General features: G+C 38.7%; 1 protein-coding gene across 4 annotated transcripts; it reads right to left on the minus strand.

The window, feature by feature from the left end:
• Positions 1–1,257: 1,257 nt before the first annotated feature.
• Positions 1,258–15,381, minus strand: slc43a3b (solute carrier family 43 member 3b). Of its 4 annotated transcripts, none has more exons than XR_011179308.1 (13): positions 11,194–11,220; positions 10,523–10,808; positions 10,204–10,333; positions 8,360–8,406; positions 8,164–8,240; positions 7,180–7,272; positions 6,937–7,076; positions 5,769–6,181; positions 5,252–5,359; positions 4,501–4,687; positions 3,572–3,695; positions 2,936–3,456; positions 1,258–2,720 (listed from the first exon to the last, which is right to left on the minus strand). XR_011179308.1 is itself a non-coding variant. In XM_069170622.1 (13 exons), the coding sequence occupies exons 2-13, from the start codon at positions 10,686–10,688 to the stop codon at positions 3,334–3,336; spliced, it is 1,449 nt and encodes a 482-aa protein (XP_069026723.1). In that variant the 5' UTR covers positions 10,689–10,808; positions 11,194–11,220; the 3' UTR covers positions 1,258–3,333. The 4 variants fall into 4 exon arrangements, 3 of the variants coding, with proteins under 3 accessions (XP_069026723.1, XP_069026722.1, XP_069026721.1); XM_069170622.1 differs by having other exon boundaries at positions 1,258–3,456; positions 5,769–5,912; positions 6,072–6,181; XM_069170621.1 differs by lacking the exon at positions 11,194–11,220 and adding an exon at positions 15,229–15,381 and having other exon boundaries at positions 1,258–3,456.
• Positions 15,382–15,630: the final 249 nt, after the last annotated feature.

Here is a 15,630-nt window from a genome sequence, read left to right on the forward strand (position 1 = left end):
CTGGATCGTACGTCAACGTGGCCACCATATTGGTCCGGGCAACTTGCCGCATCTCTTGCCGTCCTGCTTGGGATTGTTCAAATCGGCCACAGATGTCAGACGTAAATAGCTAACGTTAGAAAATCTTCTCTATTTGCTGTCTGAATGCAGAAGAGTGACAAACAAACTCGTCATCACCCATTTAGACCGTTACAGGGACAAAACACAGTCATTATTATTTGTACACTACATTTCTACACGTTGTTTTTCGCAGATAACGTTTTAAAACAGCCAGCAAACTAACAGCAACAAAGTAACGGCGGTGTGAGAGGGCCGTTAACACTTTATGTTGTCCATCAATATAGTAATTAGTATTGTTTAACGGCACAGCACCCTGCTCTAATTAGATTAGATTAGATTAGATTAGACTTTATTAATCCCACTGTGAGGGAATTTAGTCGACCTAAATTAACCATAAAATGTTTTTTTTTTTTTTTTTAAACATTGGAATATAGATACAACTAATTGGAAGCGGTTGGGAATCGGAAACGTTATAATGTTTTTTTGATCCAGAAAACTCCAGCTCCCGTTCACTTGTTTGTGACGACAGCCCGGTCTTGCCCGGACCAATATGGCGGACGCGTTGACGTATCGCAGCAAAGTGTGGAAGTGACCAATGCCATGTCTATGTGTATATGTCTATGGATGCAACTATGAACTGATAAGGTTTTTTTGTGCTCAAAGTTCACTGTGTCCATACATCGGTCCCATTCTTATGAATGCAAAAATGTCAAGTGGGAATTTCTGCAAATTTTGCACAAACATTAATTTGGACTCGAGAAAGAACTGATTACATTTTGGTGGTCAAAGGTCACTTGGACCTCTTGTCCATCCCATTTTTTTTTTAACACAATATTTCAAAAACACTTTGAGGGAATTTCTTCACGTTGTATTGATTGTATAGATCCTCTGTGCTGTCAGGTGGAAGGTGTGTGTGAATGCATCCGCGTCATAAAATTTGTAGCGTCAATGCAACAATATCTGTATGAGCTTTACTGGCCAAGCATGAACACATATAAAGATTCCTTTTAAAGCCTTCAGTACACATATTATATGAGTCTAGAGACATATTGATGTAAACAGCAACTTGACTGTTTGACAGGGTTATGCAAAATAATTTATAAAGCTCATTTTGCAGTTTGAGTGCATTCTGCTGAATTACATCTGAAGTTCTCAGTCAACACAAAACTTAGTAAATCAAACACTGGAAAACAGCACCGGTATTTGGGCCCTTTAATCATCCCTTTAATGTTTATTCCAGTACGATGTATATTTGTATGTAAAACATACATTTACTGGACATGTTTCATTTATAGTTTTCTCTGCTTTACAGATTTCAAAGTCAATTTCTAATTGTACTTGGCATTTTCCTGCAAGTATATTTTTGTAATACAACTGAATTTTTTTTTAATTAATTCCCTTTAATACATTAGTAAAGTTAATATCATAGCTAGAGTTCATATGGTGCATCATATATATGTATATATCAAAGTCATTACCAACACTTAAGTCTTGTAACTCCAGAAAAATACTGTCAACTTGAAACATAAACTTCCTGGTAACAACAGAAATTCAGCATTTCCCTTTATAAACCTTTACATGTCAACATTAGATATGGTACATTACATTAAAAAAAAAAAAAAAAAATCCTTCATGACATCAAAAACCTGAGGAACATCTGAGACTTATGACCTATGCTGGATGCAATCAAAACTTGACTATCTTCATGTTGATTAATGTTTGACACAGTGATGTTGGTATAAACAGTTCCCCTGTGTGGCCAGCAGATGGTAGAGCTGTGCCTCCTCTCTACTCCCCTCAGGACCTGCATCCTAAAAGAGGGATTTCAATGAGTAGTTTTTATGTCTAAGACTGAGCTTAAGTTGTAGGTTTACACTTTGCTCAACAGTCTGATCCCAAACGCCCCTTATGCAGTCCCTATACTTAACAGTGTTGGTCCTTTACTCTCTTTATGATAAAAAAAATATATGTAGAGAAGAGGTCTGCACTGATATAAAAATATCTGTTTCAATTACTTGCATTTTGTTTTGGTGCCCTGAAGCCAAAGCCATAGGTGGCTAGTATTACACAGAATATTAAAAAAAAAAAAATGCTATAGGTAAGATTGCATAAAGCAAGCAACATAATACTTGCAGCAGTAATGGACAATTACAATTTTAGCACCCAACATGAGAAGAAGAAAACAGTTGCTAAACTTGGGTAAACAAAAAGTACATTAGCACCACATTTATGTCTGTGGGGATGCTTCAGGAAACTCTAAAACTAAACATATTTGACTTATGCATCGGATCATTCAGTGTAAACAAAAATAAAATTATATTATCCTGGAAAACTCACAAGAATCCCACCAAGGACAAGAAAATCATGTCACATACATTAATTCCTGTCCTCCGACACCTTCACTGGTTACCTGTTGTTGTCAGAATAAGATTAAAAATCCTCCTCCTGGTTTACAAAGTGCACGTCCTGATTTGGCTCAATACGCAGTACGTCTCAGACATGCTGTCAGTTCCCAGCCGACCTCTGAAAATCTTCTCCATGTGCCGAGAGCTTCCTCAAAGTCTGGTGAGATGGCTCTTCGTATCAATGCACCACGAGGATGGAGCAGTTTGTTTGCTGATCTTCTCCTTGCTCCAAGAATTTGTTCCCTTAAAACCAAACTAGACATTTCTTTTCAGCTTTCTCTCAATTGACCAAACAATATTTGTGCAGTATGTGCGCGTATTTACAAAAATGTTTGTTTTTGTTGATGATTAAAAAAAAAAATTTTAAATTTTTTTTTATGTAAAGCACTTTTTAACTGATTTTGTACGAGATGGTGCCGAACTAATACAATTTTAATTGAAGTGTCAAGTCTCAGCTCTAATTTGAGTACATTAGAGTAGATTTCCATCACTCATCAAGAGTTGAAGGCGGTTGCAGAGAAGGCCTCTGAGAACACACTGGTGGAGACACAGGAGAAGTCCAGCTGACGTCTGTGGGTCAAAGACTTCAGGGACTCATTGACAACAAAGAATTTTCACATTTGATTGTTTTGGTTTAGTCTTTTTGCACTTTCTATGCTGATGTAAACTTTGGCACTTCAATTGTTTTATTTCAAATTGAATGTGCTGAAGCTCAGAGCCTGGAGAATAGAAAATCCTTACAGTACAGTCTGGACAGCAGAAAGGGCATCGCAGCCATGCGAGCGCTACGAGTCAAACGAACTGAAGAGGTAACCGGGTCACTGGTGGTTACTTTTAAGCGTGAGCCACTGCTCTGGTTATACAGACTTTAAGAGGAGGCACTGATGGCGTTGATCTTGGCTCGCTGCGAGGAAACCCGTCGACAGTGCAGGTAGACAGAGAGGGGATGGATGAAGGCCAGCAGGCTGAGCAGCGTCAGACCGATGTTCATCTGCACACACATGGAGGGAGAGGGAACCAGCAGTGAGAGGAGGGCTCATGGACGAGAAAATGAAGTGATCAAAGGAGCTGGACTAGTGCACGTATAATGCATACAATGTACTCACATATAAAGGGTCTCCACCCAGAGCTCCTTTCACCAGAGCAAAGCAGGGATACTGCAGCAACGAAAACACGGCCGACAGAGCCATGACCAGACCGTACAACTTCCCGAAGTGGCATGAAGGGAATCTGCAAACGCAAAACAGAGTGAAGACAAGATGAGGAGGAAGGTGAAATGGATGAGCAATAAAACATTTTTATGTGGTTATTGATAATAGTATTTGTTAACAATTACAATTTATGACCGTATGAAGACATGTTATCATCTCAACTGTTTTATATGGTCATTGTCTGTTTATACACCACCATCCAGGGATGGATGCTTAACAGAAGAAGGTAAGATAGTAAATGATAATGTTATGTTATAGTGTGCTATAAAGCTTTAATTGAATATTTACATACTGCTAGATCGGGGATTACAATAGTATATGTATTACCAAAATAAAACTTTTTAAAATTTGTTTTAATTTTATACGAATTACTTTCATTGTAATGAACTAAATGACAAGTTTACATTTGACACAGATTGTGTATCTTTTCCTTCTGCTCTTTATGTTTTGAGCACACAAACTCTTCTCTCTCTGAAAATGTAATTTATTCACATTATTTAATCATATTTTCTTAACTGAGTTTGAGTTATTTTTTATTGGTTCTTCTGCTTCTGTCACAACTTTAGTTTATTTTTGTCCACTGCTGTATTACTTTAACATTATACAAATAAATGTATATTCTGAATGATTGAATGATCTGAATCTTTTTGATAAGGGGATTATTACGCATTAAAATGCATGAATTAACCCAAAATTAGTACTTTATGTTACGCAGTCTAAATCTGTATCTATTAAAATGTGTCTGTGTGCCATCCACCACAGAAACATGTAGTACACAAGCAAACAGGTGTGTGCTTGTGTGAGACTGTGTGTTTGATACTCACGCCATACTGATGAAGGCTGCGTTGCCGCCGTACAGGAAGGAGCGGTTGAGCACCTGCAGAATGAAGGTGAGGTACTGAAGAGGCAGGTAGGGGGTGGAGGCGCACACAGAAAACAACACACACTGCAGCGATGTCAGGAAGAGAGAAAGCACCGAGGCCCGCAAGTCCGCCTCCTTTTCGGTCTCCCCTGGAAACAAACACACGTAAAAACACGTGTGAATTGAAAACACACACTTGATCCTCCAAACAGAAAAAAATAACAAAGTGACTCTACGGAGAGAAAAGACCTTTAATCCAACCAAATGCAGAACTAACAACACTTTATAGCAGGAATAAGTAGCTATGGCTAAATCAGGAACTCAGTGTGTCCCTGGATTCTTCAAAACACACTGTGTTATCATAGGCCTCTTCCTTTAACCATAAATTCAGCCATATATTGGCAATCACACTAAACTCTCTTGTAATTAGTTATCTAGTCCTGCCTCTACTATCTGAGGATCACTGCCAGGTCAAGTGTTGAGTTTCACTGATACAGAATCCATCTTACCAGCTTTTATTTATTTCATTATTTAATTTAAAGCACTTCCCAACTCCTACCCAGAGTGATTTTCTGAGTTACTCTCCACCTTCAGGAACCCGTACTCAGACAAAAACCTCCTCGCTTCTTCTCAGACGCGGCAGAAGATTAAAAGGGAGAGAGCTTCTTCTGTCTGTTTGGTTCATTAATGATTGTCAGTATTAGTGTGTTAACCTGCAGCACGAGGTTTTCCTTTGTGTCTGTCCATGATGAGGCCGTTCCAGGGAGCACACAGCACACCACACAGCTGGGTGACAGCAAAGGCATTGGTGTACTGGCTCACTGCAGGGACGCACAAGCACAAATCAGATAGTTAAACCAAAAAATGTTGGATAACTGATCATAAAATCGCATTAGAAAACGAGGAGTTAGTTTAAGCTAAACGCTGCCGGTGTTCGGAGGTAAAGAGAAGTCAAGGAAGGCAAGTTTATTAATGTTGCGCAGCTTATACACTGAGCCAGAGATTTTCATACAAGTATATAGTTACAAAAATAGAATCAAAGACAAAGTATTTACATAGGATAAAATGAATTAAAGATATTTTTAGTTCTTCCAATAAAGATGTAAAAGAAAAGCAACTGGAACAGACATGTAAATGTTTGTATGATTTATATATATGGCTTGTATATTTATCGTGTTTTCCTAATTTTTGGACAGACAATGAGGTGATGGAGTGTTAGCATGTGTTTACCCAGTGAGGCCTCTCCAGCGGTCAGCCTCTGCAGCATGGGGTTGAGGGTGCCGATGAAGAGGTAATGTCTGAGCTGCATCACCGACAACCAAAGGAGGTGCCACACAAAGAACCTGGAGAGAAGACACTCACGGAAACTCTTCTCTGAGAGAGACCAGGGAAGAGACAAAGAAAGCGAAGAGGAAACGATAAAGTACAGCAAAAGGAATAAAAGGATATGAGATTTATTTATTGTCTTATATCTTGCTGTGTTTTGATCTTTGCCACAGTAAGCCGCACAAACGTGCAGTTGCACACACAAACCTTGTTCCACAAGGTCGTCCTTGTTGAGCGGCGTTTCCTCCATAGTCGTCTTTGCATTACCATTTGCTGTCACCTCTGAGATCGGAGTCTCTGACTTACCACAGGTTATTCTAACAAAGGTCAAAGGTCACAGTAGGGTCAATCACAAACTGAAAGCACTGAGGAAATCCTTTAATGACTATTAACTTAGTGAATGAAGTTTTCAAGTCTCGGCTCTTTAATGACAGGACAGGATATGAAGGATATTATCATGGAGACGAGGGATCATGAAGAAAAATGATATGTGTGGGAAATACGTTTTTCATGGCTGTTGTTGAAAATATTTGCAGCCAAGTTTTTCATGAACACACAGGGATTTATGTGGATGAGGGAGTGACTTAGACTTAGATTTCAATGTTTGTTTCACTTAGTTTTGTTTTGTCCAGATTTAAAGAATTACCTTTAGAAAAACTAAAATTTCTTACTCCCACTTTATGTTTCATCCTACCTAAATTGAGTTTTTCTTGTTGTCAGTCTACACTGGTGTAAACTGCACAGTGCACACAAAGTCACCCAGCAAAGATCAGAGCATGCTCCTTAAAAAAGTAGGGAAACTGTCTCATGTTGAACTGTTTTTTATTTACTTGTTTTTTTCTTCTCTTTTATGTTACAGTAATTTATTTTTATTGGGAATAAATAGCTCTCTGCATTATCCTTATACCTAATATTTGTCTGATAATAAATTTATTTCCCTGGTATTATTTGTTTGTATTATTTATATGTTGCTGTGGTTAGAATTTATGGTCTTTTTAAAAAATTATTTTAAACTCAATGTACTCCTTAAGCCCGCAAATGATGTGTTGATGTCTGTGTGGTCTGTTCATACCCGTATGTGTAGTGATCAGGCAGCGGGTAAGGGAAGAAGTTTCTGGGTAGCAGGAAGAAAGTCCTGAGCAGGTGAATGACGCTGCAGGTGGACAGAAAGAGGAACGAGGCACGAAGAGAGATGCCAGACTCGTGCAACAACTACAGGAGAAGTGATGGAGATCATCATTAGTACATGTATGGTATCAGTACAGCATATCCTGTCGATTTAATTAGTTAATTAGCATGTGTGAATGTTTGTCACCTTGATGACGAGGAAGAGTGCTGAGGAGGAATCAAAGGCCCCGTTATACAGAGTGATGACGGTGGAGCGACGCGAGCCAAACAGGTTTCCGACCTTTAGGAGAGAGATTTGAATTAATAAATCTTGTATTGACGTGTCTCTGCGGGATTTTCTTTAAAATTCTGTCTGGACATTCTCTTGTTTCCATTCACCTTTCTCTTGCTGTAGGGAATTGGACTACACCATCAAAATTCATTAAGTCTAATGGTTTCCCAACAAGAGATTTGTGGATTCTCTCCACAAGTTTGTGATCTGATAAAACTCAGCAGCCAAGTAGAAGTGCACTGAGAGGAAACTCTGTCTTTTCCCTGTGTTGCTGTTTCTTGGGGGCCTGAGGACAGGCCTGAATGTTAAAAAACATCACGCAGTCCCTCTGTCAGTGCTTCTCAGTGGTTTCCACAAAAAAAAACAGTGGGTCATGGACAATTTTGTTTGTGGTTTTTGATCATGTGTCTCTTCTACACCACCTTTGCTCTACTGCCAGAGCACACATGTAGTCATTTGGAAAGCCTTTGAAAAACATAGCACCGGAGTTGTGGTGGTATGTGGTGAAAATAATGTCATGGAGGCCTAAATATTATATTTTGTGTAGGAAGAAAATAATTTCAATTTTAAGAGTTTAATACAGAAGGTCAGGACATTGATTTCTATTTAATTTACTGATGAATAAATATTTTGATTGGATTTTATTTATTGTAATAGTTCCCCAGTTTGAGGATTTACTGCTTTTCTGTTTTCTATATTTGTCAGTTGAATATTTGGTGGTTTTGAGATGTAGTTGGACAAAGAAGCAACTCAAATATGTCAAACCTGATGTCGGGAAAATTGTGATGGACAGTTTTCAACTCAATATCAAGTGAAAAATAAAGCCTAATAATGAGAATATTATCTATAACGGACAATAATCATTCATTGCAGCCATAATCTTAACAACTGCTTCAGTACCTGCATGTTGGTGATCAGAAATAAGATTCCGCCCACAGCCAGGAGGGAGAGAGCTGGGAAGAGCAGGTTGGGCAGAACTGATGGGAAAAGAAAAAAATAGGAAAAATTAGCTGGAACAACTCTATCCTTTGTGATATTTATTCAGACAGTAAGGACCTGAGAGAAAGTATGAAACATACAGACAAATGTTTTTCACCTGAAGTTGAGAAAGCCACCATCAAGGTGCCCATGGTGTGAAGAAAGCTGGTGGGAGAGAGAGATATTTCATGTCTTAATTGTGGTACTGCTGATAGGAGAGTCACACAACAGCATAAAATACAACATGACTGGCTTTAAAACACATCAAATCAGTATATTTTCACCAATTAAAAGAAAAATGTAACACTTAATTCAGTCATATCACAGCCAACACTTGCTGACTCGCAGGTTTGTGTTTTTCTGCTGTTTGGAGAACTTTTGGCCGACTTTAATTTCCTTTTCTTGGCCCGTAGATTAGATTTATTCTCATTTTCACTTCCCGTCCTGTCCAACTATTTGCATTCCTCAGCTTTGTATGTTCTCTACACCCTGTTTTAGTGGACACATATGGATGTTCTTAGTGCCAGCTTGTTATTGTAGATTTAGATAAATCTGGGGCAATAAACTGGGCAGGTATGTGTATGTTTGTGGTAGATATTAGCTCTTAGGAGGGAGGATAGATTACTGATGGGATCTGAACATCTGCACCAAAATCTTTTTTTATTTCTTCCAGATATTGCTCCATCATCTTGTGATTAATGGTCCTAACCTCACTATTTGTTAATCTTTCTCTCGCTTTTCCTTTCTTCAGTTATAGAATTTGACTGAACTTTACTGTTTTGCTCTCTTTTCCACTCCTTTGTGCGATAAGACATTTTTATTCATCAGGCAGTGGTATGTATGCTGCACCTCTGTGCATATCTGTAGACCACTGCTACTACTGAACATCCCTCAAGAGACCTTTCTTTCTTAGTCTGCTTCTTCCTCCTTTCCTGCTGTATTAGATGTCCAACCTGTCGCTTTTAACAAGAGCATGAACTGTATATTTACCACATACGGACCAACACTTCACAAAATTAAAAGCAATACATCTTTCCCTTCATGTGAGATTCAGGATTCCATGAGCGGAAAACATCAAAGATACCCAGAAACACTTGCACAGCAGCATTAGCTTAGCCACTGCTGGCAGACAGAGTCACTGCCAAGCAGTAAATGGTAAAGAGGACAAAAGGTCATTGTTGGTTGTGAAAATATGTTTGATTTCGCATAAAAAGAAGACTTTTGCAGTCCAGGGCTCTTTGATGTTAGTTTTATTGCTGCAGCATCAAACACTAAAGCAACTAATGCTGAAGCATCCTGTGACAAACACAGATTCGCTCTACTTCTATTCATATTCATTTTGGAAACATCATTTCTCTGAGCGGTAAGTATGTAAAACATACCATCCTCACATTCAAGGTTGAAAGTGAACTGCATAATTGGAAAAGTTTGAATTGATTAAAATAAAAATGTTTTTTTTTTTTTATTTTTTTTTTATTGAAATGCTAAATTCTGACTATTGTCTGCACAGTTTAGCAACAGAGTCTTTGACTGCATTTTTCTGTTGTTCAGAGCTAAAAAGATGACTATATTAAGAATATGAAATTTGCTGCAGAGCTTCGAAGTATCAAAATAAATCATTTTCACCCTAAATCAGTTTGAATTGTGGACATAAAGTGAAATTTCTGCAGAATTAGACAATGCATTGAATTCTTGTGAAAGAAAATCTAGTAATGTGGATAAAACCATCACACCTCTAGTCAGACCACTACATCCAGAGGAAACACCAGAGGTTGCACCTTGCACTTGTTACTCAATAATCACACTAATGAACAAACTCTCATTGTTGCTCTTTGCAAGTCAATGTTTGTCATTTCATTCCTCTTCACAACATGGCTGGTGGGCTTTTACATTCCTAATTAGTAACATCAGAAATAATAGATTAATTCACCATTCACAAGTTATGCAAAGGGTTGGACTCACATTCCAAAGAGTCGAGCCACTGTAGTACCAAACTGGTCAAAGAGGAAACCGTTGGGCAGTGTCAGGAAATTATTCATAAAGGAGGCAATGGTGAAAATAAGTGAGAACTGTTCATCCTGTCCACTGCAGTCTGTAGACACATAAAAGACAGAGACAGACAAAACCAAGGCTGAGAAATATGCAGTGAAACAGTTGACGGTGAAGGTCAATGAGGTCGGATATAAAATAAAATGTCTTCTTTCAAATTAATTTCTAACTTTTTACAGCATGAAATGACATCCAGAATTCAGAGGAGTGAAGGTGAGGACATCAAACTGACCTAAAACCTGCGTTTCATTGACTCCTGTGGCGTTGACACAAAGATAGCTGAAGTATCCCTCCCCCTTGAGGACAAAGACAAGAGAAGCCCATCCAAACACAGCTCCTGCGAAGCACAGACATTCGACCAGACCTGTCGCAAAGGTGAGGCACCGCCGTGTTGACATGCTGTTCTCAAATCCAGGGATGGTCCCACACACTCACACAAGCAGACAATTAACAAACACTGTATTCACACCTGCGTGGATTTACACACACATTCACACAAGTGGCTTTGGTCACTGCACCTGCCGAGAAAGCAAATAAAGATGAGAAATGTTTTCAGTTCTTTTATACCTTTAATCCTGCCACGAGTCTACCTTCACCTGGAAAAGCATTGACTTATTTTCATCAAAAACAACCTGTCATGACATAAAAAAGGAATTTAAAGTTGCATAAGGAAGACATGCCATTATTTCACTCATCCTCTAAAAATCAGATGGGCATTGTAAAAATTCAAACGCTATAATAGCTGACCACAAAACTGCTATTTTAACAGAAAAAGGAAACACATAAATATGGATTGTTAACAAAATGACCTTCTTGTGTTCCCACAAAGGAGAACCCCCTGAAAAAAAATAACACAGTTGTTAAGTTGCACTATTACCCATCTTACTGCGGTCTAGTACTCACAGTTCAGCCTCTGAGGATCTCTCAAACCACACCACTCTGCTCAAACCTCACTGTCTGCCTTTATATGCACCAGCACTTTCTTCTTCTGCTTCTTCAACAGTTCTCTTTCCTCTGCTCCCTCCCCAGAGTTTTTATTTTTCTCAGCAGAGAAAACCCTTCTCCTTTGGGGAACCGATGGCTGCAGAAAATAAACACTCCTGCGTTCTCTGCAAGCCAGCCAGCAGAGCCAGAAGCTACGGGACATACTCCAGATGTGGATGCTGGTACCGTTGGCCAGGCCGGTTTAGCCAAAAACGTCATGTGACTCGCACAAGATAACAACCCTGGTGAGTGCCATGTGGAGACTGACCCTCTGAGTAGTAACTGGGTCCATTCGAACAAAGCATCGTTGATAGGCCTTATCACTCATTGACAGGCTGTAAAAGGATGCTGCAGTAACTCATGACTGCACACGATGCTACGGGCTTCTCCACAGTTAGCTTTTATCCCCTGAGAAACAGATCACATTTTTGCAGAGACAAAAAGAAGAGAGTTAAAAATAAGAGACCTTCTGGTTGTGTTGGGATTTACTCTCCATCTGTACATAAATAAGATACTTCAATTAATCAGAGGTCAGATCTCTCAGCAAGGCCAACAGAAAAAACTGAAACACCTGATAGAGCCACTTTAATTTTATTCTGATGGCTTTAGTTAAAAAAAAAAAAATTAAAAAAAAGAGCTGAAATTAGGGAATGAAAGTGAAAATTGGTGCAGTGTGGGATATTTTTGCCAAAAATGTTTTGCTGACAGAATTACCAGGAAATATCCGTAACCTTTATTTTCTGGAAGGGTCTCAGCTTTTGGTCCAGGTTGATGAAGAAAAAAAGAGATCAGTCATTTCTAAATTGTTCTCTGAGGTTTTCTCCTGTTGAAAGGTAGTTTTTCTCTCCCACTTAGTTTTTTCTTCCTTTTAAAGGTGTGTTTTTTTTTTTTTTTTTTCATCCCAGGTGTAGCTCTTGTGGAAGTTGTTGATTTGGTGGTTTCTTTTCTACAATTTTGTACGGACCTTCCTATGTTAAGTGCCTTGAAATAACCTGTTTTCGTTATTTGGCGCTATATAAATTACATCTATAATGGCCACAGCGATATTACTGCAAAAGGAATCAAGTTGATTGGTCTTGTAGTTGTTTTTAGCACATACAGCTAAAATGTCGTTGCTATGTCACTGTTGCTACGGCAGATGAGCGATCAGGGCACATACGGTTACATGATATTCATTAAAACGCCCAGATACTTAATGCTGCATTATGCGTGCATAATGTTATAAAGGTTCATTCACTTTGATGTTGTCATTTTGTGCCAGTGGGCTCCTGCTGGTGCTGGAGGTTAATGAAGAAGTTGGGAGTTGCTGAGGGCAGAGATGCAACTCACTGCTGGAAGTCTTGCTCATACTCATACCACTTCACAATGTGTGGTTAAACACTATCATCCTCTCATCACAAGACACAGTTCTATTTATGCTCACACACACTTTGAGGCATGCCAACCAGATTCTACACACTTCCTTAAATCAGTGACCAAACGTTAGCACATGTTTGTGTATGTGTAGCTATCTAAAAACTCGATTTCTCTCTTATTACAATCCAGTCACGAGTTTAAAGGAAAGTGCTGGTATTCATTTTTTTTTTTTTTTTTTTACAAAAACAACCCTAATTTAATCCTAATAGAAAGTGTTTTCAGCCCACAATTAGATGAGGTTTGTCCCTCTGTGGCACAGATGTGTAGCTGTAGCTTAGCATAAAGACTGGAAACAGATAGCTTGATTCTGGCAACACATTTTTTTAAATATCCCCCAAAACCTCATTAAATGACATGATACACATCATTTGCTTAATCTGCACAAGCCCAAGGTGTAAAAATCATCAATTCACTGTTTCACATTGGGTTACATGGCAGATTATTTGTTGGCCAGGAGCAGTGACATCCTGGAGTCTCTGCTGGCTGCCTTTTAATAAATTCAATTAGCTTGTGCTAAATTAAACTAGCCACCTGCTAGGGTATAGATTAGTTTTCACAGGCCAGAGATGTTGTCTCATCTGACTCTGCAACAAAGCAAATAGGCTTATGTCACAAAATGCCACACTAATCCTTTAAAGCTAGATTTTGACAGAAGACTAATCATCATTATAGGATCAGGTACTAAAGTACGATGACCCTCCTTATCATGTCAGGTCACACTGCGTTTTACACAAGTGATTCTTCAAGGGACCCTTGAGGGTCCAGAGACTCAGACAGTTTCATTTGTATGGTTAGTGATCCGGCCTTGGGTACCAGGTAGGTTAGCCACGTAGTTGTGTGTGTGTGTGTGTGTGCTTATATTATTTTAGCGTGAAGACTTAGTCTCAGGTTAGGCTTAGGTTTATGTGTAGGTTAAGGAAAGTTTCTAGAAGATTAATGGAAATCAGTGTATTGTCCTCAGAAGGGATGAAGACGCGCATGCATGTCCTTGTGTGTTGCATAACCGGCACTCAAACACACTCTTCATTTGTGCCAACAGGAAAAGTTTTAACGTCAGCAACTTCTGGGACAGCGAATGGTCAGATGTCATCACTTTTTTTGAAAATGAAGCTAAAATAAAGACAAACCATGAGACTCTCTTTCACAATCACACTCATGACTTCTTCTTTCTAAAATGATTCAGGGTGAAGAGGAAAGTAATGAAGTGCTGCATATGACTTATGAGATCATTTCACAACAAAATCCCTTGACAATGTTCAGATTTTTGCTAATAACTGGTGAGCATGTTTGAAATGTAGCATGCTGCATAGTTTTGGTGGATGCTCTGCTTGTTTCTCTCTCAGACCTTTTGACTGAACTGAACTGATTTGTGTAAAACCTAATGTAAAATGTATTGAGCCAAAGGGAACTGCATGAGAACTTGGTTTGATTGAACTGAACTGAATGTGGACGTGCAATGCAAATAGAGATCAATGTTAGGACCTTCGACAGGGTTAAACACACAACTGGTTAATGTTTAGAAGTCCTACGGCAGAAAATTGAAAACCCAGAAAATATAAGAGTCTCCTCACTCACAACACTTACACATTGTGTGCACGATGTGACACATTATATGTTGTTTTAGCTGTAATATCAAAGTGCTGATTTACAGTTTGGCTGCTGTTGTATGGCACACATCTTTATCAGATACAAAATCAAGCAGTGCCTTGCTCAGAGGACCCCAATGCTGCCCCAAGTGCCTGTCTGAGCTTCTATTCATTTTAACCATAAATTAACCTTCTAAAATATTAGTTGCTATTGCAAATGAACAAAGTAACAAACCAAAACAACAAAACTAATAGCCTACATGAGAATAGGGAGTGTCCAGTGTCCAATAAAATATATATTATGTGAATATTAAGCTTCAGCATCATTTTACCAAGTTATGGTATTTTAGTATGATTCCCCACTCTGCACTGGAAGACCAGTGAGACAAACAGGGGATTATTTTTTTGTACCATGAAGACCGAAACTTTGGAAGATAGCCTCTTGATTACTTTGACTATTACAAACCGCTGAAGCCTCCTGGTATCTTCAGATGAACTTTGGAATATATTTACACAGAATGAGTACGGTGGATTTTGTCCGCCATCACTGATATTGAAATAGTCTTGAATAGATCTTTTCAAGGCTAGTGTAAAAAGGAGGAATGATTTCAGAGAGAACAACATGATGCAGTAGTAAGTACACGACTGTAGTTTTCAGACAGACTTGAAAAATTATGAACCTACCTCTCAAGCAAATGAAGATAACTGTATACAAGAATGACGTAAAAGTTGGGATTTAGTTCACATTTAAACAAATCAACATTTTTGTGTCCATATCTGCAGAACATGTGTGTATCAAACACCTGACAAAATATTATTTAATATTATCTTACATTAACAAGCGGTACTGCTGTATAAGAGTCCTGCATTGGTATCTCACAGCAGAGAGACTCTAATCTATTTTCAGTGTATGGCGTCTCTGATGTCTTTGCATAAGAGAATGTATACTTACATGATGTTGTGATCTCCTGTGATCCCAGTGTCTATAAGACCCACACATTAATACACATGCCTGCTCTGCTGCTCACGTCCCTGGACCCTGTTTGTGCTTCCTCCAGGTCCAAATGCCCTACAAAACAAATAAGTCCCTGAATCCTTGTGTAGGTCTATGTAACACACTAGATTTCCTGTGTTAAGTTTAGGACTGTCTTTAGGTCGCTCTGGGAGTGAATGAAACACGGCAAATGTTTGCAGTTTAAAACAAGGAACTGAACTGCAATTTATTATAGTTATTAACACGCACAGAAAATCAAGGGAACAACATAAAAGAAAAATAACAAATTCAAATAATAACCCCAATACCGGTATTTCTCCCACAGTCAGTCAGTTTCAGTCTATTGTCTTTCAGTCTGCT

Source organism: Embiotoca jacksoni, unplaced genomic scaffold, assembly GCF_022577435.1.
Source record: "Embiotoca jacksoni isolate LCO1_2020_lvr unplaced genomic scaffold, fEmbJac1.0.p SCAF_5, whole genome shotgun sequence".
NCBI classification, from domain to species: Eukaryota; Metazoa; Chordata; class Actinopteri; family Embiotocidae; genus Embiotoca; species Embiotoca jacksoni.